The 25,827-nt window shown below is 38.9% G+C and overlaps 1 protein-coding gene across 1 annotated transcript in view; it reads left to right on the plus strand.

Moving 5' to 3' along the window:
- The window catches only part of CUBN (cubilin), a 263,301-nt gene that overhangs the window by 178,566 nt on the left and 58,908 nt on the right, over positions 1-25,827 (plus strand). The window contains exons 49-55 of the mRNA XM_077897053.1: positions 4,325-4,496; positions 5,578-5,784; positions 8,416-8,565; positions 10,547-10,668; positions 11,195-11,420; positions 12,909-13,096; positions 24,727-24,883. Coding sequence (XP_077753179.1) covers positions 4,325-4,496; positions 5,578-5,784; positions 8,416-8,565; positions 10,547-10,668; positions 11,195-11,420; positions 12,909-13,096; positions 24,727-24,883 — 1,222 coding nt within the window. The remainder of the gene's footprint in view (positions 1-4,324; positions 4,497-5,577; positions 5,785-8,415; positions 8,566-10,546; positions 10,669-11,194; positions 11,421-12,908; positions 13,097-24,726; positions 24,884-25,827) is intronic.

Raw genomic sequence — 25,827 nt, forward strand, 5'->3', positions numbered from 1 at the left:
TGATTTCTGTCTTGGAGTCTTTTCTTTCACATCTTATATTACATCCATAATCAAGTCCCAGAATCTAACTACTTTAAGATGTCTTAAAAGAGATCTTTAAAGAGATCCAGAATCTAACTACTAACCACATCCACTACTATAGCCATCACCACTCACATAGTTTAGTTAGTAGCTTCCAGTTGGTCTCCCTACTCTCTCCCTTGTCTCCCTGCATTCTCCACACAGCAGCCAGGGTGATAAATGTAAATCACATCTTGCTGCTCTCCTTGAAAATCCTCTATTGGCCTCTCATCTCACTCAGAGGAAAATCCAAATCTTTACAGTAGCCCAACTGGCCCTATGGTATCCTATATGAATGACATCTGTATAATCATAGTAATGAGTGACTGAGCCACCCAGGTGCCCCTTCACTGAATATATGGAAACAAAGATGAAGTAGAAAAAATTAACCACTCCAAGTATACCATGTTTTAATGCATTTTCTTGGCAATAAAATATTACGTATTTATAATAAATGTGGCATAAATTTACTTGCACACTAATTTTAATCTATTTTTCTGATTATAAATATAATGAATGCCTATTGAACAGAATTTGGAGAGTTCAAAACTTAAAAAATGTAAAAAAGACTTGAAATTCCCACCCACCCATTGCTAAAATGTTGATGTATACAACAGTTTATTTCCCTTTGAAATTCTTTACATAATTGAGATCATATTGAATATAATGATTATTAGGAATCTTACCAGTAGGGATGCCTGGATGGCTCAGTGGTTGAGCGTCTGCCTTTCACTCAGGGCATGATCCCAGGGTCTTGGGTTTGAGTCCCACATTAGGCTCCCCACAGGGAGCCTGCTTCTCCCTCTGCTTATGTCTCTGCCTCTCCCTCTGTCTCTCATGAATAAATAAATAAATTTTTTTTTTAAAAAGGAATCTTACCAGTAGAATTTTCACATGCTCTGTAGGAAAGATAATATGAACAGTCATAGTTTCAGAGCTCCAATAATAAAATAGAATTTACAGCAACAACCACAAATTTTGAATCACATCTTACTTGTCATTTCCCTATCTCTGAATCATAGATGCCAAAGGCATCTACTTTCAACTTTTTAGCTACTTCTTGTGGTATGTATGTCATTATTTCAAAATAAAATTCCTATTCTGCTACTTCTTTGTTTTTTGTTCTTAGACATCCTCTGTCCACATGCAACTATGGAAGATGAGGGTTTAGTTCTTTTCAGAATCCACCCCTACCACACACACCACAAATGCTCATAGGGCTATGCACAGTTCAGACTCCCCCAGTTTCCTCCCAAAATATATATGTCACAGATTTTGTTTAAATTGCTCTTCAGTGTTTGCATTACTGTGATTATACAGATGTCATTTCCAACCTAACCAAGCAATGCACTATGGTAGCATTTCCTTTTGTTTTTTTTTTCTGATTAATAATAATAATTGTGTCCTTTTTTGCATTTCGCTTTTTATGCACAGATCACAAATTCTTCCACACAATTTCACCCCAAGAGTACCTCCCCACCATGTATAGTAAAGCGTATCTATCAGTTCATTCATTTTCCTTAGCAATATCCTCCCTAAGCCCTCTCCATCAGCTGCAAGCCGGATGCCAGCTGTCATGTGGGGCGTTCCCTTTCCCATCAAATTTGTACACCCCTTTGTTCCTCTCCTGGGCTGGACACCTGACTCTGTGCTATGTGCATTATTCTGTCTTGGTTCATTTCCTTTTTTTGGTAAGACATATGTTCTTGTATTTCCATAAGAAAGTAGATATGGATGATAAGGTTTTGAGAAGGTATATGCCTGGAATCACCCTCAGTTTATCATTGTTCTCTGAATACACTACATAGTTAAATTATCACATGTATTTGATATATTCACATATGTATATAAATATATTAATCATAATTTTGAAATTTATGTTGCTTCTTTTGTGGTCCATTTCCTTCAAATTCCTGTTTCTTATTTGTATATATTGATTGGTGTTTGCTTATATGTCTAATGACCCTTGACTGTTTATTCCTATTTGAGAAAGAAGTACTAAAATACTGCATGGAGGCTTTGTATGCATGGGATTGTCAAGTTATGGTCTTCATTGAGTTGGAGGGACTTGGCCATTTAATTAGGAGAAACTACAAATGTCATATCTACAGGTCTTTTCTCCTGGAGAGGCTAAAGCTCCAACAATAACTTTCAGAATTAACTTCCTTTATGAACCTTTAATATCATGTCCAGATTCTTTTTCTTTGAAATGTATTTTTGTAGATTCCATGTTTGTTTTGTTTCTTCTTCACTCTGTTGTAAATAAGGGGATGTGGCTGGCCTTTTGCCTGTATTTTATTACTTTGAAAACTTCTTGCAAAAAAAGTGGGGGCTGGAGGAGAAAAAGAGGAAGAAAGAAAGAAAGAAAGAAAGAAAGAAAGAAAGAAAGAAAGAAAGAAAGAGAGAGAAAGAAAGAAAGAAAGAAAAGAAAGAAGAAAAGGAAAGAAGAGAAAAGAAAAGAAAAAAGAAAAGAAAAGAAAGAAAAGAAAGAAAAAAGAAAGGAAAAGAAAGAAAAGAAAAGAAAAGAAAAGAAAAGAAAAGAAAAGAAAAGAATAAAGGAGAGGGAGAAGGGAAGCTTCCTGAGATCTACAGGTTGAGTGAAGGCAGCTTTAAGTGCACAGCTTCTAGATTAATACTGTATCCAGCCCCCTAAGCATACAATCCCTCCAAACACAGCTGTTTATCTGACTGTGTCCAGAAGGAGAAGAGGCAAAAGTACACCATCCAGCTTGCATTACAGTGAGCTATGAGCCTGATTTTATTTCTGCATATAGCAAGTTTCAGAGCTGAATCTCCAATGCCTACTTCATATCCCATTGTTTTCTGGAAGTTGTAGTTTCCGAGTACAAACAAGAGTGGAGGAGGAAAGTAGAAACAGCACTTGGGTTGCCTCTAACAGCAGTTCATGTGATAAATGGATGCCTGAACAATTGTCAGTCATTGTGATTCCAAGCTCAGAGCAGACGTTGATCATAGTTTCCGACATGTTCCATTACCCTGTAGTTGCTGATAATCCCTTTTGATTCTGGCAATATGTTGCCCATTCCTGTTTTCAGTATTGTTGAAATTTTGTTATCTTCTGTTTCCTTATATAATACTTCAGACTTTGGAGTAAGGGGGATGCTTTAAATCCAATTTTATTATCACTAGTTCTTTGAACTTAAGTAAATTGCATAGCCTTTCTGAATTCTGTCTTAATCTGGAAAGCAGGGATGATGTTATATGTCTGAGAGGGTATTGTGCTAATTGGATCAAGTAATATAAGTAGGCTATTGGCAGAGCCTGGCATTTTATTGGTGCTCAGTAAGTGATAGGAAATGCTATATCTGGTCCTGTGAGTCAGAAGACACTTTAAAACAGAAGCCCTCACAGAGCTCAATTTAATGATCAATTATAGTAAATTTAAAAGCTCCCATCTTTTGTTATGGAGTGCATTCTTCTTCGTATCTCTTAGTGTCAAACTCTGAATCATTATTTCTAATCATGAGTGATTCAAATCCTTTTTAAAAAGAGGAATATCAATTACTCAATCAGTCAATTATTATTCAGCTACTTCTGGATCTTTCCTGAACTGTGACAACCAGACATGCTGAAACACCCTGGTTTTGAACAGAAGTGGAATAATACTTTGCAACTATTAGAACTGTGTGCATAACTAGAATTATTGTTTAATATTTTGGAGTCAGCACTACTCATCCCTTTTTTAAAAATTCAAATTAATAAGAAAATTGAGGCTTTGGATTCATAAGTACTTAGGAAACAACTAGTATGCTGATATTGAGATTGATTTTTAAAGTTACTTTTCAAGGCATTTTAAGATATTTGAGTTACTATATGCTTCAAATCATCAGAGACTAGCATTTAAGCCTTCATTCCAAATATCAAAGGTCCTAAGACATTGTTAAGAAAAATTGTCCATCAGTGAACTCTGAGAACTAAGATGTAAGTGTGTTGGCCTATCTAATTTACATTTAGAGCACGGTTTTCAGTTGCAGACAGTATTGCAGTCTTTCATTTGTCACCACATGGCAGGAGGGCATTACTGTAATACTTTCATTTTAGTGAAGTGACCCTGAGGCCACAGAATGTGCTCCGGGTAACATAGTGGCTTGTGACACTGGGCTAGGAGCCCATACTGTTAAGTAATTCATGTTGGCACAGAGTTTCCTTCTAAGGAAATATATTGGGGCTGTGAATATAATCTTCTAGGAAATACTCAGCAAGATGGAAAGTGTGACTAAAGGTTAAACTATTTTTCTAATAGATATTCAATGGCATTAGAAATAACTCACCTCAGCTAGAGAAACTGTGTGGTAATGTGAACGCAAGCAGTGAGATCAAATCTTCAGGAAATACAATGAAAGTCGTGTTTTTCACTGATGGATCCAGGCCATTTGGAGGCTTCAGTGCTACCTACACATCCAGTGAAGATGCAGGTAATATGTTATAATGCACCTATTTTAATCGTGGGCACTGCAGATGTCCTATAGCTACTACCAACAGCAGAAGAGCAGAATTTTGATCTCATCAAAATTACACCTGGGATCTTCTACATAAGGCAAACTTACATAACCGGAGGGAAACCCCATGCCTGTCAGAAAAAAGAAATGTTCTATTTTGAGAAAGAAAACTTCTATTGTGAGTTAAAAAACTTAAAAACGCAATTGGGAGAGCTTCTAGCTCAATTCCATGCAGTGTTGCCATTATATTGGTTGCCCATTCCGCAGTCTTTGGTCAGTTATTTTGTGCTGAGAGACCTTCTGCCTGTAAGAAGGTAACTGGCTCCCCATAAGTAATTTAGTTGAAGACAACCGGATTTTATTGTTTCTCAGTCATCCATATATATACATATTTTTCCAGTGTAAATGAATAAGGGCTCATATTTGATACAGAGTATTTAAAAATTAAGTAGGATATGTACTTTCTAGCCTAAATATTCTATTTTCTGGATTGGTGCATTATCTAAGAGTTTTAAATTTTAGAAAGAGTGGAACTGAATATTTTAAAATACCTCTAAGTTGTTTCATTGATACAAGGGACATTCATTACCATATGAAAAGGGGCAAGTTCCTTGGCACTATAATGCTATTCTATCTGTCTGATCCAATTAAATCTTGGTTCAAGTGGAGAATTGCTAATGAGAAGCCATTGAGACCACTACTGTAGGTTAGCTATTTCTCTAAATTAAATATTAATGAATAATAGGCTTAAATTAGGAGAAACTGATGCACAGCCAAACCCTTAAATCCACCTAATCTACCCTATAGGAAAATAACAGGAAATTTCCTGTATTTCCTACAGGAACTATGTGTTTATTTTTACACATATTTCCAAACTCACAGAAACTTCTTCCATAGTCTGTATGCATGAGCCAGCCCTTCACCTACAATCTGAACTTTATCTAGAAAAACAAATCAAAGCAATAAAAATCTTGCTGCTGTTATTTTAGTTATTATCATATTACTTGTATCTCCTGTTATAGCATGAATTTAACTCTTCCTCCTTTTTTTCCCTTAGTATGTGGTGGGTCCCTTACGCATTTCCCTGAAGGAAACTTTACTTCTCCTGGTTATAATGGAGTCAGTAATTACTCAAGAAACTTAAACTGTGAATGGACTCTCAGCAATCCAAATCAGGGAAATTCATCTATTTACATTCATTTTGAAGATTTTTACCTGGAAAGTCACCAAGACTGTCAGTTTGATGTCCTTGAGTTCCGAGTGGGTGAGTTCAATCAGGGAACATGTTCTCCTATTTATCCAAAGTATTCTTCTTATACCTGGAGGCCACCAACAACAAAGAGACTCAAGGGGCTATAATATATGCACATAGAATCCAAAAGAATGTTGGTCAGAAAAAGCTGTAATTCTGTGCATAGCCAGCTGAGGTAACATGCCCTATGAATGGTGAGCAAGATGGATCAGAGTTTGCAAGTAGACTCTATGTTTCATTGAAATGAGACACTCAGGATAGATTCAGCTTATCTGTATTCTCTCTCTCTCTCTTTAAAGGATTTATTTATTTATTTGAGAAAGAGAGGGTAAGGGGAGGAGAGGAGAAGTGGGGGAGAGAGAGAGAAAGAATCCTAAGCGGACTCTGTGCTGAGCACAGAGCATGACACAGGACCCTGAGATGATGACCTGAGCTGAAACCAAGAGTTGGACTCGCTTAACTGACTGAGCCACCCAGACACCCCTTGTCTGTCACTTAATGAATTCAGGTGGTTCCCTCGATCTTTTACTATTCAAGACTTCTTTCCTCAAAGACTGGAACTTAGCATGGTCAGAAATGTATCAGTGATTTCCTGAATTTACAGGAGTTCTACATAGAAATCAAAACAAGTTTTGCAGTGTACCTGATGGAGAAGCACATGGAAGCTATTTGGGGAATTATCCCCAAAGGAGTCAAATTTGTCTTTGTTTTCATGAGAAGTGGATTAAGGTTTACTTGGTGAACCATAATTCTCTTAAGAATTTTTAAAAATTTCCCTTCATAGGAGATGAATCCATTTTAGTTCTTTCTCCTAGTTGAGGTATGGGTGATCCATCAAATTGCCTCCATTGTTACATTGACACTCTTTTCCTGGTTTGAAAAAGAGAAGTAGGGATGCCTGCGTGGCTCCATGGTTGAGTGTCTCGATGTGGTCCCAGAGTCCTGGGATTGAGTCTTACATTGGGCTCCCCTCAAGGAGCCTGCTTCTCCCTCTACCTATATCTCTGCCTCTTTCTCTGTGTCTCTCATGAATAAATAAAGAAAATATTTAAAAAAGAGAGAGAGAAGTAAAGTAACACTGTAGATCATCAGTGCTATTTGAGGTTCACTGAGTTCCATGTTACCACAATTTTTTTTTTAAAGGAGGCTGAAAGCAGCAGAAACCAATATAATGAGCTGGTGGCAATGTTCTAGGGCAGCTATTGAATCAATGCTGACTTTGAGAAGTGAATCAATGCTGACATAGACAGAGGGAGTGGACAGAATTTTCAAGGAGAATTTGATAAAGTCTGTGGTCACAGACCAGGGGACTCAGCAGGAGAATCATCTGGGCCCTTGTAGGTAGATGAAGGTAGAGAAGATGTAGATAGAGAAGACTTATGAGAGAAATGGAACTTGTTTGCGAATGTTCTCTATGTGATTCTGATACCCCTCACCATTGACACCTGATTCAAAACCACTGGCTTAAAATGTCCGTTGACTGATGAATGGATAAAGAAGATGTGGAATATATGCACAATGGAATATTACTGAGCCATCAAAAAGAATGAAATCTTGCCATTTGCAACATGTGGATGGGACTAAAGGTTATTATGCTAAGTGAAATCAGTCAGTCAGAGAAAGTCAAATTTCATATGATTTCACTCATGTGGAATTTAAGAAACAAATTGGATGAACATAGAGGAAAGGAAGAAAAATAAGATAAAAGCAGAGAAAGAAGCAAACCATGAGAGAAGTTTAATTATAGAAAACAAACTGAAGGTTGCTGGAGGGGGATGGATGGAGTGGATGGGTTAAATGGAGGATGAGCATTAAAGAGGACACTTGATGGAATGAGCATGAGGGGTTACATGTAAGTGATGAATTGTTAAATTCTACTCCTGAAACCAGCACTATACCACATATTAACTAACTTGAATTTAAATAAACAAGAAACAAAAACAAAACAAAACAAAACATTGGCTATTGAATTAAGCAGAACAACTGTATATCAAATTTCAGCCAGTTCAATGCAATCTTCTTTCTATTCCCCAATTTTAGATCAGTTAAAATACTCTATTTTGTGTACTTAAAAATCAATGATGTCAGTCTGACAGAATAAGTAAAGAGCAGATTAATTGTGAGCTCTGTAGGTATTCTATAAAAATTAATCAAATTAACCGTCATAAAATACTCAGCTCAAAATCTGATAGTTTTTAGCCCGAGTACTGGATATCCTATTCATTTTAGTTGATTAAATGCAGTGAAGAAATCATTAAAATTTTAGATAATTATCACTTTTATCTTTTGTCACTGTTGGCATTATATTTTTTACTCCCTAAAAAAAAAGGCACATCCAAATGTTTTCTTTTTTTTAATTAATTGTATCTGTTTAGGTATCTAAAATAATTATGAAAACACGATTTGGAACAAAATGGTACCCAAAATAGAGAAAGATGCCCATACAAAAAAAGCTTCTTTTTTTTTTCTATCCTGATGAAGGGACTCTTGCTTTTGCAGTTGATGAAGATAGAAAGGAACTTTGTGAAATGTCTGCTACTAAATCAAAATATCAATGTGTGTCAATACCTTCCTACTGAACTCATTGAATGTATTTCTCAAAAGCTTTGTAAGTAATGGCATTTGGTGTGTTATTTTGTTCAGGTAATGCTGATGGGCCTCTGATGTGGAGACTGTGTGGACCTTCAAAACCTATAGTGCCACTGGTTATACCTTATCCTGAGGTATGGATACACTTTGTCACCAATGAACATGTAGAACATGTTGGATTCCATGCAGAGTATTCTTTTACAGGTAAGACATGTGATTAAGCTCTCATACTCTGGCAATATAATAATAATTTTTTCCATAAAGATCACGCATGTATTTTGTTAGATTAATGTCTTTTTTTAAGATTTTATTTATTTACTCACGAGAGATACAGAGAGGGAGGCAGAGACATAGACAGAGGGAGGAGAAGCAGGCTCTATGCAGAGAGCCCGATGTATGACTCAATCCAGGAATTCTGGGATCATGCCCTGTGCCAAAGGCAGATGCTCAACCACTGAGCCACCCAGGTGTCCCATTAGATTAATTTCTAGGTAGCTGTTGGTTTTGTTGCTAATGTCAATGAGATGTTCTAAATTATATCTTCTGATTGATTGTCGCTGATATCTAGGAATTTTTTTTGATATTTAGGAATTTTTAAATTTTTTATACATTGATCTTTAGCTCAAACATTTTCCTGCACTCTTATTAGTTTTGGTATTTTGTCATAGATTATCTTTGGTTTTTCTGTGTAAACAATCATATCTTATACAAGTGATAATATTATTTTTCTTTTGGCCCCAAAACTTCATTTCTTTTTCTTGTCTTATTTCAATGGCTAGGCCACTATCATGTTGAATGGAAGGGATGATAGCACTTGTTTCTGACCTTAATGTGAATACATGTGACCCTTCATTGTTAAATATATTGATTTCTTTTAGGTTTTTAATAAATGCTTCTTGTCAGATTAAAGAAAGTCCCTTCAATTGTTAGTATACAATTTTAAAATTCTGAATAAATGTAATATTTTATCAAATAATTTCTCTGCATCCATTGAGATGTTTCTGTTTTCCTCCTTTAATATGTTAATATGATAAATTATATACTGAAAGACTTTGCTCTTGTTAAACCATTTTTTAATTTCTAGGATAGACCCTACCTGCCTATGATGTGTGTTTTGAACATATTGCTAGATATTATTGACTAATGATTTGTTTTGGATTTGCATCTGTGACATTCAGTTTGTATCTGAAAATTTAGCCCAAGATAGACAGCATTTCTCTGAGCTGAGCCATCAGAATTTCTCTAGTCCCTTTCACTAATATGGCAGTTCTTTTAGACTCTTAATGTTATATTAAAGTCTCAACTCCAGCCCTTCCTTCCAGGGGATCCAAGGCCATATGTTCTCCTTCATGGTCATCAAGACCTTGGACCCTGACCTCTGGGGCCTACATCTTAGTTCTGACTGATATATTCTCAGTTGAGATTATCTCTCAGAATTTGAAGATACTTATTTTTTATAGATTTTGGAAATCCTCTTTTTTTCTATTAAGTTTGGCTATGAATCAAAGTATGTTTTGGTTATAGTTTTATCTAACATCTCTTTGTGTTATAATCAAATGGCTTATTGGGAGAGGGAGCAAGATTGAGCAATCATCTTGCCAGTTGATTTTTCTTTATTGGATTGAAAGAAGAGAGCCAGGTTTCAGAAAGCAGTATTATCCATGCAGAAAATCAGACAATCCTGTTTTAAAAATATATCTGGTCTTCAACTTGCTATGCTAATATATACTTTGATAGCTGACTACAGGTATAAGTGCTTCTCATCAAATGACAAATTCTTTCATTATGGTATGGATTATATTCTTCCAGCTTGTATTTATTTTTGCTAGCCTGTTGTTTGTTTGGTTTTTTTTTCAAGAAGCTTATTTACTTTGTCCATAGTCAGAGTGTCTATTATAGGCACATCTAATTATTTTCCATTTGTGGTACAGATTATATTCCTCTCCTTTGTACTAAATGTGATCCTGTTTTCACTGTGTGATTCTATTTAATTAACACTACATGAGATTCTGTTTATTTCTAATCTTCTACCCAGTTTCTCCTTTGCTTTTATCTACTTTCATCTATTCATTGGTTGCTTTTTTAAGAATCCTATGATGGCTGTAAGACCTACTTACTTTGGCTTTGCAGAGGTGTTTGTTTGTTTTCTTGTATCTTATTTAAAAGATTACAAATCTAATTTCAGACTGTGGTGGAATACAGTTGGGTGAGAGTGGAGTGATTGCAAGCCCCAACTATCCAGCCTCTTATGACAGCTTGACCCATTGTTCCTGGTTGTTGGAAGCACCACAAGGCTTTACCATCACTGTAAGTTCTGATTTTCTTCTACAACAAAAATACCATGTCTGGTGTGGAAACAGAGTTCTTTTAATAAGCAAGCTATTAGAATAGGCTTTGCTTTTGTGATGAATTCATTTTCTGCCCAAAATGTCATTAGAGTGTAGATATCTACAAGTGTACAGTGCCTGAATAAATCTCTTTTGCAAGCATAGGAGAAGTATATGTAGAAGATATTCCCATCCAGGAGGGAGGTGTAATCATGTTCTGGTTATGAGTTGCCATCCCAGCCCACTGGACTGAGGAGGTCCTCCAGTAACTACAGTTCTAGGATAAATATCCCCTCTCAAATTTCTAATAGAAGCCCCAATAAGGGAAAAAAAAGAGGAGTGCAGGGGAGAGTTAAATAAGAGACATATATACAAAATTATATAAATTAGAACAAAACAAAAGAGTTTGTGAGGGGACCTTTTCTAAGGGTCTAAAGTATCTGATTCTAGGTAGCTAAGCTCACTTACAACTCGGAGCACCTCATTATTTCTTTTTCCTCCTGCAGCTGACATTTAGTGACTTTGATATTGAAGACCATGCAACCTGTGCTTGGGATTCTGTCTCTGTCAGGAATGGAGGTTCTCCTGGATCACCCATCATAGGACAATACTGTGGGACTTCAAACCCCAGGACAATCCAGTCTGGTTCCAACCAGCTAGTGGTGATTTTTAACTCGGACCATTCTGTGCAAAATGGTGGATTTTATGCTACATGGAACACACAGACTTTAGGTAAAATAAACATTCTCTGCGCTTTTTAAATTGATGTGTTTTTAAAAATTTATTAGCTAATTTAATAAGTATGCATTTTCTATCTATTCTCTGTCAAACTTAACTTGGAACGTTTACCCTCACCATTCATGTATCAACTTCATAAGGAAGATACAATATCTATACATATTTTCTCTATTTTGTGTGGATAGAAACTGAGGATGAATGGGTTGATGATTTTCTCAGTCATGAAGCTGATAATTGGTGGAGTCAGGATTTGAATAAAGATAGTGGGGCGCAGAAGTTTTGATCTTAACATTTCATCATGTTGCCTAAGTAGGCAAAAGGGCATGGCATAATCAGAGAATCAAAAATAATAGACAATATGTGTTGGAATCACAAATAGTTTGGAATATTTGGAGCTGGGAGGCAGAATGCTGAGTGGGAAACTGAGAGCAGGAAGTTAAATGGTCCATACCACAAAGAGCCTTGTCTTCTATATTGTCCCTTGAGCAATGGGGAGCCATTGAAGAGTTTTGAGCAGCAAAGTGACAAGGTTTGTGATTTAGAATGAGTGCTCTGTATGTGGCAAAATAAAATAGATTTGATTTCAAAAAGGTAGCTTTTGTGCATATAAAATATGAACTTCATGGAAATTCTCAGAAAATATAAGAATTCACATTGGATACTTTAGTCAGGATTTCTTTAAAGCCTTGCAGTACCACACAGTGCAATTCTTTCTAGAAAAGTCAGAGTTATGAAGGTTTTTGTGGAATGGATCAGACTTTCTCTCATTAAATCACTGGTTGCTGTTGAAATCAGAGGGGACTTTCAGGTATACCATTGGTTTTCCAAGGGCTTAAAAGCAAAAGATACAGAAATACTCTTTAACTTCATTTTGTTTTGAATTCATATTTTTCCATTTGTCTTCTCTTAATTACATATTTTAATAGCATAAAATAATTTGAGACTTTCTTTCAATCTATGTCATTTACTTTCATCCATCAGTGTTTCAATATGAGTGAACCAGATTGCTTAACAGAAGAATTTCTCCTCAAAATCAGTCATTTTCTCTTGTCCTGTATGTTAGAGTAAAATTACAAATGAGTGTAGCCCTGTATTCTCATGTGCTCATGATAATAAAATGCAGAACTTGGGATTGTTGGTTCACAGATACTACATAGCTTCAAGGGGAGTAAAAAAAAAAATATTGCCATTGTTTGAAAAAGAATAGAAGTCTATCCTCCTTATGGCAAGGATTAGTGGCCTCGGGTGAGTTTAATATAAGTGTAACAAAACAATAACAGCTGAAACTTCCTCTGGATCAAGTGCATCTTACATTTATTGAGAGTTCTTGTTTTATACCTGCCCTGAAGGCCACTGACTCATCTGTAAGGAAAGATAAACTGAAATCTCATATTTAGACATGTGTCTCCTTTGGAAGTAGTGGGCTACTACAATGGCTATTTTCCTCTCAAATTAATGAGTTATTCCATGACATTTTTTCAGGTTGTGGGGGAATACTTCATTCAGATAATGGTACAATCAGATCCCCTCACTGGCCTCAGAATTTTCCTGAGAATAGCAGATGTTCCTGGACAGTCATTACTCACGAAAGTAAGCAGTTGGAGATCAGCTTTGACAACAACTTCCGAATCCCCAGTGGTGATGGACAGTGTCAGAACAGCTTTGTGAAGGTGAGTACGCTTGTTTATTTAATTGGAGCAGAACTGATTTTGTGAACATAAACATTTAGACCAGAAACGGTTCATTGCCTCTCAAAATAAGAAAAGGGCAATTTTGTTGCTTGGATTTCTTGAATAAAAACATAAGAAATCTCACCTATTAGGAGTTAAAATTTGAACCACAACACACATATTGCCCTGTGACTTTTAATTTGCCAGTATGTAGGCAAAATAACTTAATTAAGGAAATTGTTTTCTGGCCCTAGTAAATTCTCGTGCACACTCAGGGTTCTTCCTTTCTGTGGAAACTAAAGAGGGAAGGCCAGAATTTTTGCTTGCTTGCTTGCTTGCTTTCTTAATTTTTTGTTTTGTTTGTTTTTGTTTTCTAATATCCTCAAGGACAAAACAAATGTAAGCCCCATTACAGGCAACATTTAAAGTATGCTATGAAAATCACAGAAGGCTAGAGATGTGGCAAGTGCCAGCCTCCCCTGTGGGTCTCAAGAGCCCACATGCTGAAAAGACCATGAGAGACTCATATGAAATTACGGCAGTGGGGCAGTCAGTAAGGCTCTCTTCCTTTAAAGTTCCAAATACTGCTTATATGGCACCGACTTTTCATCGACTTCTGATCGTGATGACTGTATGATAAATTTATTCCGATTGTGCTATTTTGCATCTCATATGTTATATTTCTCTAAGAGTTCTTTCCACCTTTTAGGGAGAAAGACATTGGCCTTAAGTTCACATTAGTCTGGACTCCATTCATATCTTATGCATTTACCACCTGCATATTCCCCTGTGAGCTAATTAAACATTTGGATTTAATTTCTCAACCATAAAATGAAGAGAACAATTTGTCCTTTAGTAGGACTGTTTTAAGCATTAGAGGTAATATGATATAATATCACAAATAGTGCTCAGTACTTGGAACACAAAGCCACCTAATGAATAGTAGTGGCTTTTTACTGTAGATGCTATTATTTTGTATCATCTTCCCAGTTATGTTCCATATTTAACTGATCCAGGCTTTCTGGTTAAATAAAAATCCTGTACTTTTATAAAACATGTGTTTAATAAAACACATCTAATGCAACTTTTCCTAACTGCTTTTTTCATGAAGCAAATGAACTCTCTCTCAGGGACTGAGTAAACATCAAATGTATAGGCATATGTAAAGCCTTGCAAATTCGTCGGTTGTACAAATGGGATCTGAAAAGTTATTTAGGTCCATTTCTCCTCTTGATTGAGTGGGAATCCCTCTGACATTTCATACCTCATACGACTGGCAGGTGAGATCCATTTGGAGCCCTGCCCAAACTAAGTGGCCTGGTAAGCACTCTTCCCCTACCAGGCCTGAGCTTCCTGATTCTGCCAAGAGACATTGAAGAGGGTGAGCAGAGATAGCAAGAGGGACCAGGTCCAGCAAGCAACCTTTAACCTCACACTTTGTACAAAAATTAATTCAAAATAGAAACACCCTAAAATGCAAGATGTACAGCTATATGCTTTTAGGGGAAAAAATAGCAGAAATTTGTCAAAACCTAGAGGTAGATGAATGTTTCTCAGACTAAACACCTAAAAACTACCCATGAAAAGAAAAACATAAATCTTACCTCACCAAAATTTAAAATGTTGTGTTCTGTGAAAGCCTCTGTGAAGAGAATGGAAAGACAAGCCACAGACTGGGAGAAAAGATTTATAAATCACCTATCTGACAATAGGCTATGATCTAGAATATATACAGAACAGTTAAGCCCAGCAGCAAAAATACAAAGAATCCAACTAGAATATGGGGAAAGGATTTGATTAGATATTTCACCAAAGAGGGTTTATGGATGGTAAATAGGCAATAGAAATATGTTCAACGTCACTAGCCATTAGGAAAATGAGAATTAAAAGCACAATGAGAGATTACTACACACCTATCAGAATGCCTAAAATAAAGAATGATGACAACACCAAATTCTGGCAGGGTTGTGGAGAAGCTGTATCACTTATTCATCGCTAGTGGGGATGTAAAATGGTATAGACACTCTAAAATGGTTGAGCAGTTTCTTATAAAACTAAATATGCACTTGCCATAAGATCCGGCAATTGCCCTATTAGACATTTATACCAGAGTAATGAAAATTATGTTGACATAAAAACCCATATACAGATGTTCACAGCAGCTTTATCTGTTAATAGCCCCTAATTAAAATCGGTGCACATGTGCTTCAACAGGTGAATGGTTAAGCTAACTTTCCACATACCTACCAGAGGATACAAGTCCTCAGTAAAAGAAACAAACAAACAAACAAACAAAAACAACCATTGACAGACTAACCATTTAGATAAGTCACCAAGGAATTATGCCAAGTGAAAACATCCAATACCCAAAGGTTACATAGTCTCCTATTGCATTTACATAATGTTTTTGAAATAACAATCATTAGAAGTGGAGGACAGCCATAGGTTAGAAAGATGGGGGTGTGGGAGTGAATTATGTATGATCCTAAAAGGGCAACTCTAGGGACCCTCATGGTACTGGGACTATTCATCATCTTGAACGTGGTGGTACGTAACTGAACACACACATACATGAATACAACTAAAACTGAGAAATTGAGTAAGATCATTGGACTGCATCAATGTCAACCTCCTGGTTATGTTATTATACTATAATTTTGCAAGATGTCAATGTTGGGGGACACTGGGCAATGTGTACAAGGGATTTCTCTAGATTATACCTTATAACTGCATGTGAATCTGTACATCTCTTAATAAGTAATAATTTTTTAAGAAATAGAATGATAAAATATCATGTGTAGCCAACCTGAATTATGTAAAACTTTAAGAAAAGTCAGAAAGTTTTTGACTTAATGACAACTTCATGACATTCTGTAGGTCCAATATTGTTTTGATGTGTCCTGGGTCAAATAGGCAGTGAAATGAGCTCTTGACTGACAAGGCAGCCATGAATATTGACTAAATCTTTACCATTATTTTCATTACAATATTTTTGTTCCTGGGCCAAAAGGTAGGATGTCAGATCCATAATTAATGACTTCAGGAAAGTATAAGCACTTGATCATTCTTGAAGTTCTTAATTAAAGCACTTGAGATTCTTTATTAAAAGTTTTAGCTGTCACTTTGCCTTTTCAGTAGGGTTGTAAAAATAGTGTGTGCAGATAACTATCTCTCAGCAAGGCATATGTATAATTTTAAAAAATGTGAGTAGAAAACATCTATAAACTATTCTCCTATATAGTTAAGGTGTGGGATTGGGGGGCTTAATGAGGATATTACAGAAATTTGGAAGTGTGTGTTTCTTTCCTGAGACATTTTTGATTTTAGGTATTTGGTGGAATATTGTGCCTTTGTTCTCAACAGGTCCCATCACAGACCCCTCCTATATCTAATAAATGGCAAACATGATTTAACCAGTAATATAACCAACAGCTGGATACCCAGTGTTTGAAAATCACTGGAAATGATACAACTTTAAAGAACTGAGAAATAGTACATCAGTGCCATGAATCAGTGCCATTTCATACCTCTTCCTATGGACCGAGCTGCCCACAGAAATGTTTTTAATGGCTTGTTATTTTATTGCTTTCTTTGGGGAATATTCTTGAAAGTGATCTGTTCAAAAGAGTAATTTTGTATAATTTGGTGTGAAGAAGATGTCCAATAGGGAAGACTTATTCAGACCCATTTAACTTTCTTGGACTAAGTAATTCTTAGCTGGTGGTGAGGATGGGGATTGTCCTGTGCATTATAGGATGTTTACAGATCCTTTGGCCCCTACTCACTGCAAGCTACCCCTTGCACCAAATATTGCCATCAAAAATGCCTCCAGACATTGCCAAATGTCCCCAGGGGAAGGCACAATTGCTCCTGGTCAAGACTCACTCAATTAGGTGGGTTGTCCCTGGCTAAACATGTTGAATGGTCTCTTTTCCTCAGTAATCACCTAATATCAATATTTTCCTTGAGTGACTCAACATTTTAAATTCTGTGATCTTGTTGTGTCTGAACGACTGCAAAATTCTCCTGGCTTATCTCCCAGTATACTCTCTTTTCCTCCAATTTTCCATGTTATAATGATCTCCAAAAACTAGGTGTCCTAGAGCAGTAAGTTTTCCAGTGGCCCCTGTCCATTTTAGGACAGTGGTCAGACAGATCTCTAACAAACCCCGTGGCTTGCGGGGACTCTGCAAACTCCCTGGCAACTTATTTTGAAGTACCCCGCCCCTTCCCACAGGAGCTTCTTTAGGAAGGCACATCCTCCGCTTTACAGGGGTACAGCCCCCTGTTATATACTCTCAATAGCCCTGTTATCATCCCTTTCATAACTGGAACTTTGCATTTAAATTTGTGATTCTATGATTAATATTTTTCTCTCGGTTAGGATGATTAGGATGGTTAGGATTGGCTTGACTTAGAATTTTGATGCTCACAGTGTATTCCTTGGCAACTACTTTTCAAATGGGCATACAACTTATTTCTTTTGAAGTGGCCGGGCCAATGAAAGGACAGCCTAGGTCTAACTTGGGAGTTGCCAACCGAGTTTTTAGTCAACAGCACCTAGTGGCTGAATCTCATTCTTTCTTCACAATGAATCTTAAAGTTGAACACTGCCTAGGAAGTCTTCTATGATTTATTCCAATTCATGCTAGTGACACACATGCTTGGAATTCCTGTCCAGTTGCCTCATGCTCTACAAATATGTTGATTTGTCACAATCGCCTCACAGTAGCACACGTTGCTGCTCTGCACCCCTTGACACCTAGTAATCTTTTTTTTTTTTAATTTATTTTTTTATTGGTGTTCAATTTACTAACATACAGAATAACACCCAGTGCCCGTCACCCATTCACTCCCACCCCCCGCCCTCCTCCCCTTCTACCACCCCTAGTTCATTTCCCAGAGTTAGCAGTCTTTATGTTCTGTCTCCCTTTCTGATATTTCCCACACATTTCTTCTCCCTTCCCTTATTTTCCCTTTCACTATTATTTATATTCCCCAAATGAATGAGAACATATAATGTTTGTCCTTCTCTGACTGACTTCACTCAGCATAATACCCTCCAGTTCCATCCACGTTGAAGCAATTGGTGGGTATTTGTCATTTCTAATAGCTGAGTAATATTCCATTGTATACATAAACCACATCTTTTTTATCCATTCATCTTTCGTTGGACACCGAGGCTCCTTCCACAGTTTGGCTATCATGGCCATTGCTGCTAGAAACATTGGGGTGCAGGTGTCCCGGCGTTTCATTGCATTTGTATCTTTAGGGTAAATCCCCAACAGTGCAATTGCTGGGTCGTAGGGCAGGTATATTTTTAACTGTTTGAGGAACCTCCACACAGTTTTCCAGAGTGGCTGCACCAGTTCACATTCCCACCAACAGTGTAAGAGGGTTCCCTTTTCTCCGCATCCTCTCCAACATTTGTTGTTTCCTGCCTTGTTAATTTTCCCCATTCTCACTGGTGTGAGGTGGTATCTCATTGTAGTTTTCATTTGTATTTCCCTGATGGCAAGTGATGCAGAGCATTTTCTCATATGCATGTTGGCCATGTCTATGTCTTCCTCTGTGAGATTTCTGTTCATGTCTTTTGCCCATTTCATGATTGGATTGTTTGTTTCTTTGGTGTTGAGTTTAATAAGTTCTTTATAGATCTTGGAAACTAGCCCTTTATCTGATATGTCATTTGCAAATATATTCTCCCATTATGTAGGTTGTCTTTGAGTTTTGTTGACTGTATCCTTTGCTGTGCAAAAGCTTCTTTTTTTTTTTTTTTTTTTTTTTTTTTTTTTTTTTTTTTTGCAAAAGCTTCTTATCTTGATGAAGTCCCAATAGTTCATTTTTGCTTTTGTTTCTTTTGCCTTCGTGGATGTATCTTGCAAGAAGTTACTATGGCCCAGTTCAAAAAGGGTGTTGCCTGTGTTCTTCTCTAGGATTTTGATGGAATCTTGTCTCACATTTAGATCTTTCATCCATTTTGAGTTTATCTTTGTGTATGGTGAAAGAGAGTGGTCTAGTTTCATTCTTCTGCATGTGGATGTCCAATTTTCCCAGCACCATTTATTGAAGAGACTGTCTTTCTTCCAATGGATAGTCTTTCCTCCTTTATCGAATATTAGTTGCCCATAAAGTTCAGGGTCCACTTCTGGATTCTCTATTCTGTTCCACTGATCTATGTGTCTGTTTTTGTGCCAGTACCACACTGTCTTGATGACCAAAGCTTTGTAGTACAACCTGAAATCTGGCATTGTGATGCCCCCAGATATGGTTTTCTTTTTTAAAATTCCCCTGGCTATTCGGGGTCTTTTCTGATTCCACACAAATCTTAAAATAATTTGTTCTAACTCTCTGAAGAAAGTCCATGGTATTTTGATAGGGATTGCATTAAACATGTATATTGCCCTGGGTAACATTGACATTTTCACAATATTAATTCTGCCAATCCATGAGCATGGAATATTTTTCCATCTCTTTGTGTCTTCCTCAATTTCTTTCAGAAGTGTTCTATAGTTTTGAGGGTATAGATCCTTTACATCTTTGGTGAGGTTTATTCCTAGGTATCTTATGCTTTTGGGTGCAATTGTAAATGGGATTGACTCCTTAATTTCTCTTTCTTCAGTCTCATTGTTAGTGTATAGAAATGCCACTGACTTCTGGGCATTGATTTTGTATCCTGCCACGCTACCAAATTGCTGTATGAGTTCTAGCAATCTTGGGGTGGAGACTTTTGGGTTTTCTATGTAGAGTATCATGTCATCGGCGAAGAGGGAGAGTTTGACTTCTTCTTTGCCAATTTGAATGCCTTTAATGTCTTTTTGTTGTCTGATTGCTGAGGCTAGGACTTCCAGTACTATGTTGAATAGCAGTGGTGAGAGTGGACATCCCTGTCTTGTTCCTGATCTTAGGGGAAAGGCTCCCAGTGCTTCCCCATTGAGAATGATATTTGCTGTGGGCTTTTCATAGATGGCTTTTAAGATGTCGAGGAATGTTCCCTCTATCCCTACACTCTGAAGAGTTTTGATCAGGAATGGATGCTGTATTTTGTCAAATGCTTTCTCTGCATCCAATGAGAGGATCATATGGTTCTTGGTTTTTCTCTTGCTGATATGATGAATCACATTGATTGTTTTACGGGTGTTGAACCAGCCTTGTGTCCCAGGGATAAATCCTACTTGGTCATGGTGAATAATTTTCTTAATGTACTGTTGGATCCTATTGGCCAGTATCTTGTTGAGAATTTTTGCATCCATGTTCATCAGGGATATTGGTCTGTAATTCTCCTTTTTGGCGGGGTCTTTGTCTGGCTTTGGAATTAAGGTGATGCTGGCTTCATAGAACGAATTTGGAAGTACTCCATCTCTTTCTATCTTTCCAAACAGCTTTAGGAGAATAGGTATGATTTCTTTAAACGTTTGATAAAATTCTCCTGGGAAGCCATCTGGCCCTGGACTCTTGTGTCTTGGGAGGTTTTTGATGACTGCTTCAATTTCCTCCCTGGTTATTGGCCTGTTCAGGTTTTCTTTCTTTTTTTTTTTTTTTAAATTTTTTATTCATTTATGATAGTCACAGAGAGAGAGCGAGAGAGAGAGGCAGAGAGAGAAGCAGGCTCCATGCACCGGGAGCCTGATGTGGGATTCGATCCCGGATCTCCAGGATCGCGCCCTGGGCCAAAGGCAGGCGCCAAACCGCTGCGCCACCCAGGGATCCCCTGTTCAGGTTTTCTATTTCTTCCTGTTCCAGTTTTGGTAGTTTGTGGCTTTCCAGGAATGCGTCCATTTCTTCTAGATTGCCTAATTTATTGGCGTATAGCTGTTCATAATATGTTTTTAAAATCGTTTGTATTTCCTTGGTGTTGGTAGTGATCTCTCCTTTCTCATTCATGATTTTATTAATTTGAGTCTTCTCTCTCTTCTTTTTAATAAGGCTGGCTAATGGTTTATCTATCTTATTAATTCTTTCAAAGAACCAACTCCTGGTTCTGTTGATCTGTTCCACAGTTCTTCTGGTCTCGATTTCGTTGAGTTCTGCTCGAATCTTTATTAACTCCCTTCTTCTCTTGGGTGTAGGATCTATTTGCTGTTTTTTCTCTAGCTCCTTTATGTGTAAGGTTAGCTTTTGTATTTGAGTTCTTTCCAGTTTTTGAATGGATGCTTGTATTGCGATGTATTTCCCCCTTAGGACTGCTTTTGCTGCATCCCAAAGATTTTGAACGGTTGTATCTTCATTCTCACTAGTTTCCATGAATCTTTTTAATTCTTCCTTAATTTCCTGGTTGACCCTTTTATCTTTTAGCAGGATGGTCCTTAGCCTCCATGTGTTTGAGGTCCTTCCAAACTTCTTGTTGTGATTTAGTTCTAATTTCAAGGCATTATGGTCCGAGAATATGCAGGGGACAATCCCAATCTTTTGGTATCGGTTCAGACCCGATTTGTGACCCAATATGTGGTCTATTCTGGAGAAAGTTCCATGTGCGCTTGAGAAGAATGTGTATTCAGTTGAGTTTGGATGTAAAGTTCTGTAGATATCTGTGAAATCCATCTGGTCCAGTGTATCATTTAAAGCTCTCGTTTCTTTGGAGATGTTTTGCTTAGAAGACCTATCGAGTATAGAAAGAGCTAGATTGAAGTCACCAAGTATAAGTGTATTATTATCTAAGTATTTCTTCACTTTGGTTAATAATTGATTTATATATTTGGCAGCTCCCACATTCGGAGCATATATATTGAGGATTGTTAAGTCCTCTTGTTGAATAGATCCTTTAAGTATGATATAGTGTCCCTCTTCATCTCTCACTACAGTCTTCGGGGTAAATTTTAGTTTATCTGATAGAAGGATGGCTACCCCTGCTTTCTTTTGAGGACCATTCGAATGGTAAATGGTTCTCCAACCTTTTATTTTCAGGCTGTAGGTGTCCTTCTGTCTAAAATGAGTCTCTTGTAGACAGCAAATAGATGGGTCCTGCTTTTTTATCCAGTCTGAAACCCTGCGCCTTTTGATGGGGTCATTAAGCCCGTTCACATTCAGAGTTACTATTGAGAGATATGAGTTTAGTGTCATCATGATATCTATTCAGTCTTTGTTTTTGTGGACTGTTCCACTGAACTTCTTCTTAAAGGGGAATTTTAAGAGTCCCCCTTAAAATTTCTTGCAGAGCTGGTTTGGAGGTCACATATTCTTTTAGTTGCTGCCTGTCTTGGAAGCTCTTTATCTCTCCTTCCATTTTGAATGAGAGCCTTGCTGGATAAAGTATTCTTGGTTGCATGTTCTTCTCATTTAGGACCCTGAATATATCCTGCCAGCCCTTTCTGGCCTGCCAGGTCTCTGTGGAGAAGTCTGCTGTTACCCTAATACTCCTCCCCATAAAAGTCAGGGATTTCTTGTCTCTTGCTGCTTTAAGGATCTTCTCTTTATCTTTGGAATTTGCAAGCTTCACAATTAAATGTCGAGGTGTTGAACGGTTTTTATTGATTTTAGGGGGGGATCTCTCTATTTCCTGGATCTGAATGCCTGTTTCCCTTCCCAGATTAGGAAAGTTTTCAGCTAGAATTTGTTCAAATACATATTCTGGCCCTCTGTCCCTTTCGGCGCCCTCGGGAACCCCAATTAAACGTAGGTTTTTCTTCCTCAGGCTGTCGTTTATTTCCCTTAATCTATCTTCATGGTCTTTTAATTGTTTGTCTCTTTTTTCCTCAGTTTCCCTCTTTGCTATCAACTTGTCTTCTATGTCACTCACTCGTTCTTCCACCTCGTTAACCCTCGTCGTTAGGACTTCTAGTTTGGATTGCATCTCATTCAATTGATTTTTAATTTCTGCCTGATTAGCTCTAAATTCTGCAGTCATGAAGTCTCTTGAGTCCTTTATACTTTTTTCTAGAGCCACCAGTAGCTGTATAATAGTGCTTCTGAATTGGCTTTCTGACATTGAATTGTAATCCAGATTTTGTAACTCTGTGGGAGAGAGGACTGTTTCTGATTCTTTCTTTTGAGGTGAGGTTTTCCTTCTAGTCATTTTGCTCAGTGCAGAGTGGCCAAAAGCAAATTGTATTGGGAAAAGGAGAAAAAGAGAGGAAAGAAAGAAGGAAAGAAAAGAGAAAGAGAAAAAAAAGGGGGGAAGAAAAAAACGAAAAAGAAAAAAAAGGGAAGAAGAAGAGAAAGAAAAAGAAAGGAGAAAAAAAAGGGGGGTGGGGGAAGGAAACAAATCAAAAAGCAAAACAAAACAAAACAGAACAAAAAAAAAAAAAAAAAAGAACCACCGGGGAGTATCTTCTGATTCTGTGTACTTTAAGTCCCTTGGCTTCTCCTGGAAGTTGTCCGTCTAGCTGGTGTTCTGGGGGAGGGGCCTGCTGTGCTGATTTTCAGGTGTTAGCAGTTGGGGGAGCTGCTGTGCCCCTGCCTGGTGCAGGGCTCAGTGGGGGTTGTTTACCCCGTGAGGCCGCAGGAGGAACAGCCCCAGTGGCGGGGCAGCTCTGGAAACCTGGATTCAGCTCCGGCAGGAACTCCGTCTGCAGGGCCTGGAGGCTCCGGGGCGGGGCCGCTGATCTGCTCAGCTGGGGCAGGAGCGTCCTTGCTGTCCTGGGCCCTCCCGGCCTCTGCCTGTCCCGGGGGGAGGCCGGGTCCTGGGCTGTGTCCCGGCGCCCTGTGCTCCGGAGCCTGCGCTGTTGGATTCGCGCTCCCGGGCCGCAGCCCCCTCCGCGGAGCCGCCCCCGAGCTCCCCGAGCTGCTCCTGGAACCGCGCAGCCCCCTCCGCACGGAGCCTCTTCCTCTGCCCGAGCCCCTCCGAGCTGCTCCCGGGGCCGCGCAGCCCCCTCCGCGGAGCCGCCGCCCGAGCCCCTCCTGGCTGCTCCGGTCCCGCCGGGTCCCGCCGTGCGCGCTGCAGCCCTTAGGGAGCTCGGCGCACTCTCCTGGGCGCGCAGTTGCTGTTACTGTCCCCGGGAGCCCGAGGGCCTCCCCGCCCTCCTGGGTCCTGCTCCAACTCCCCGCGAGCCTCTTTCCGCCCGGGAAGGTCGGTGCAGCTCCTGCTCCTCCGGGACGGGGCTCTCCTGTCCTGGGGACACTCGCCCCGGCCTCAGCCAGGCTCCTCGCGGGGCCCCTCCCCCTTGGAGGCCTTTGTTTCTTTACTTCTTTTTCCCCGTCTTCCTACCTTGATAGAAGCGCGAACTCTTCTCACTGTAGCATTCCAGCTGGTCTCTCTTTAAATCTCAGGCCGAATTCATAGATTTTCAGGATAATTTGAAGGTTTTCTAGGTAGTTTGGTGGAGACAGGTGATTTGGGGACCCTACTCTTCCGCCATCTTGCTCCTCCTCGACACCTAGTAATCTTACTTGGATTAGGCCAGGTAGAAGAAGGTAAGAAGAAAAATGAGTAATATTTGTTTTTTCTTAGAAATCACTGCCTAGCTACACAAAACTGAACACAGTCTCCTTGGAAGAGTCAAGAATGGGATATGCTGTTAAAAAGCAGCTTAAAACACTATTCTCCAAAGAAAAAAATTACAATTTTGCATGTTTCATTTACTATTGTGTTTAGGTCTGCATATACCTGAGTTCTATTATTTTCCCACCTAAGGACACTAAACTGTGGACAGGGAAAAACATCAAGCATTAAGTTATGTTTATGGCTCTGCTAGGTGTGGGCAGGGACTGAGGAAGTCGCCGAGTCCCTGTTAGCCACGGGCTGTGGGAACGTGGCTCCTGGCTCCATCCTCACACCAAGAAACGTGTTCATAGCCGTGTTCCAGTCTCAGGAAACCCCAGCCCAGGGCTTCTCTGCATCCTTTGTGAGCCGTAAGTAGAACCAAAAACCAATCCGGGAGGTCTTTGAGAGGGTGGGGCTGCACCTGGCAGGCTTGCAGAAGAGCAGGGGGCTGCACCAGGGTAAACTGGAACTGGGGGTCCACTGGGGAGAGTGTGGGTAGGTTGCCTAATCCTGAGAGTACACCTTTCCTTCAAAAAGAGAGTGGAGCCGAATTCAGTGGTGGGCCAATGGAGAGATGACACAGAAGGCCTGAGTGCCACTGGTGGACATCTATAAATAAGCCTAAGACTCAGAGGAGGGGCAGGAATGAGGCAGAAGCCCCAGGAGTGGTAATTAGTAGACAATCCGTGTGCCTGGTAAGCACATGACCCCCACATGGAAATCACTGGTGCCTGCAGAACCCATTGATTGCTCTGTTGGCAGCCTCACTCGGCCCACCTGAACTCAGTTTCCATGGGTGGGGACTTGCATGTGTCTGTTCTCACGCAGATAATTCTCAAAGTAAGTAAACTTTGGGTCCCACTTTCTTCAGGATTTTCTCTTTCTTCTCCCACTACTGCTTACAGACTGATTTGTGGGAAATGTAGGGAGTTTCAAGTCCAAGGAGCAATGATGGGTGCCTGTTGGCTGCATTTAGTGGAGTCGCTACTCATTTGCAAACTGCTGTTTAGGAAAAAGTCTAATGAGAGGAATTAGAGTGATGCAGCAACTAGGTGTTTCAGACATGAGTGAAGGATGGGGTGGTATCAAGGGAGAGAGGAAAGGCCAGCCCGGGCCTACCTCCAGGCCCTCCCTCGATTGGTTCCTGTGTGTGCATGTGCTGAGAACTGTGCGTTCTGATATAAGTGTCGAAGGATATTGAGATTTTCATATGTGATAGGTCGGGGAGCGATGTGGCTAGGAAAACAAATGTCATTTTAGTGGTAATAATGTGAAATGTTGAGGTTTAGGGCAAATGGTCAAGAAAGAATTC

Source organism: Canis aureus, chromosome 5 (assembly GCF_053574225.1).
Source record: "Canis aureus isolate CA01 chromosome 5, VMU_Caureus_v.1.0, whole genome shotgun sequence".
Taxonomy (NCBI): domain Eukaryota; kingdom Metazoa; phylum Chordata; class Mammalia; order Carnivora; family Canidae; genus Canis; species Canis aureus.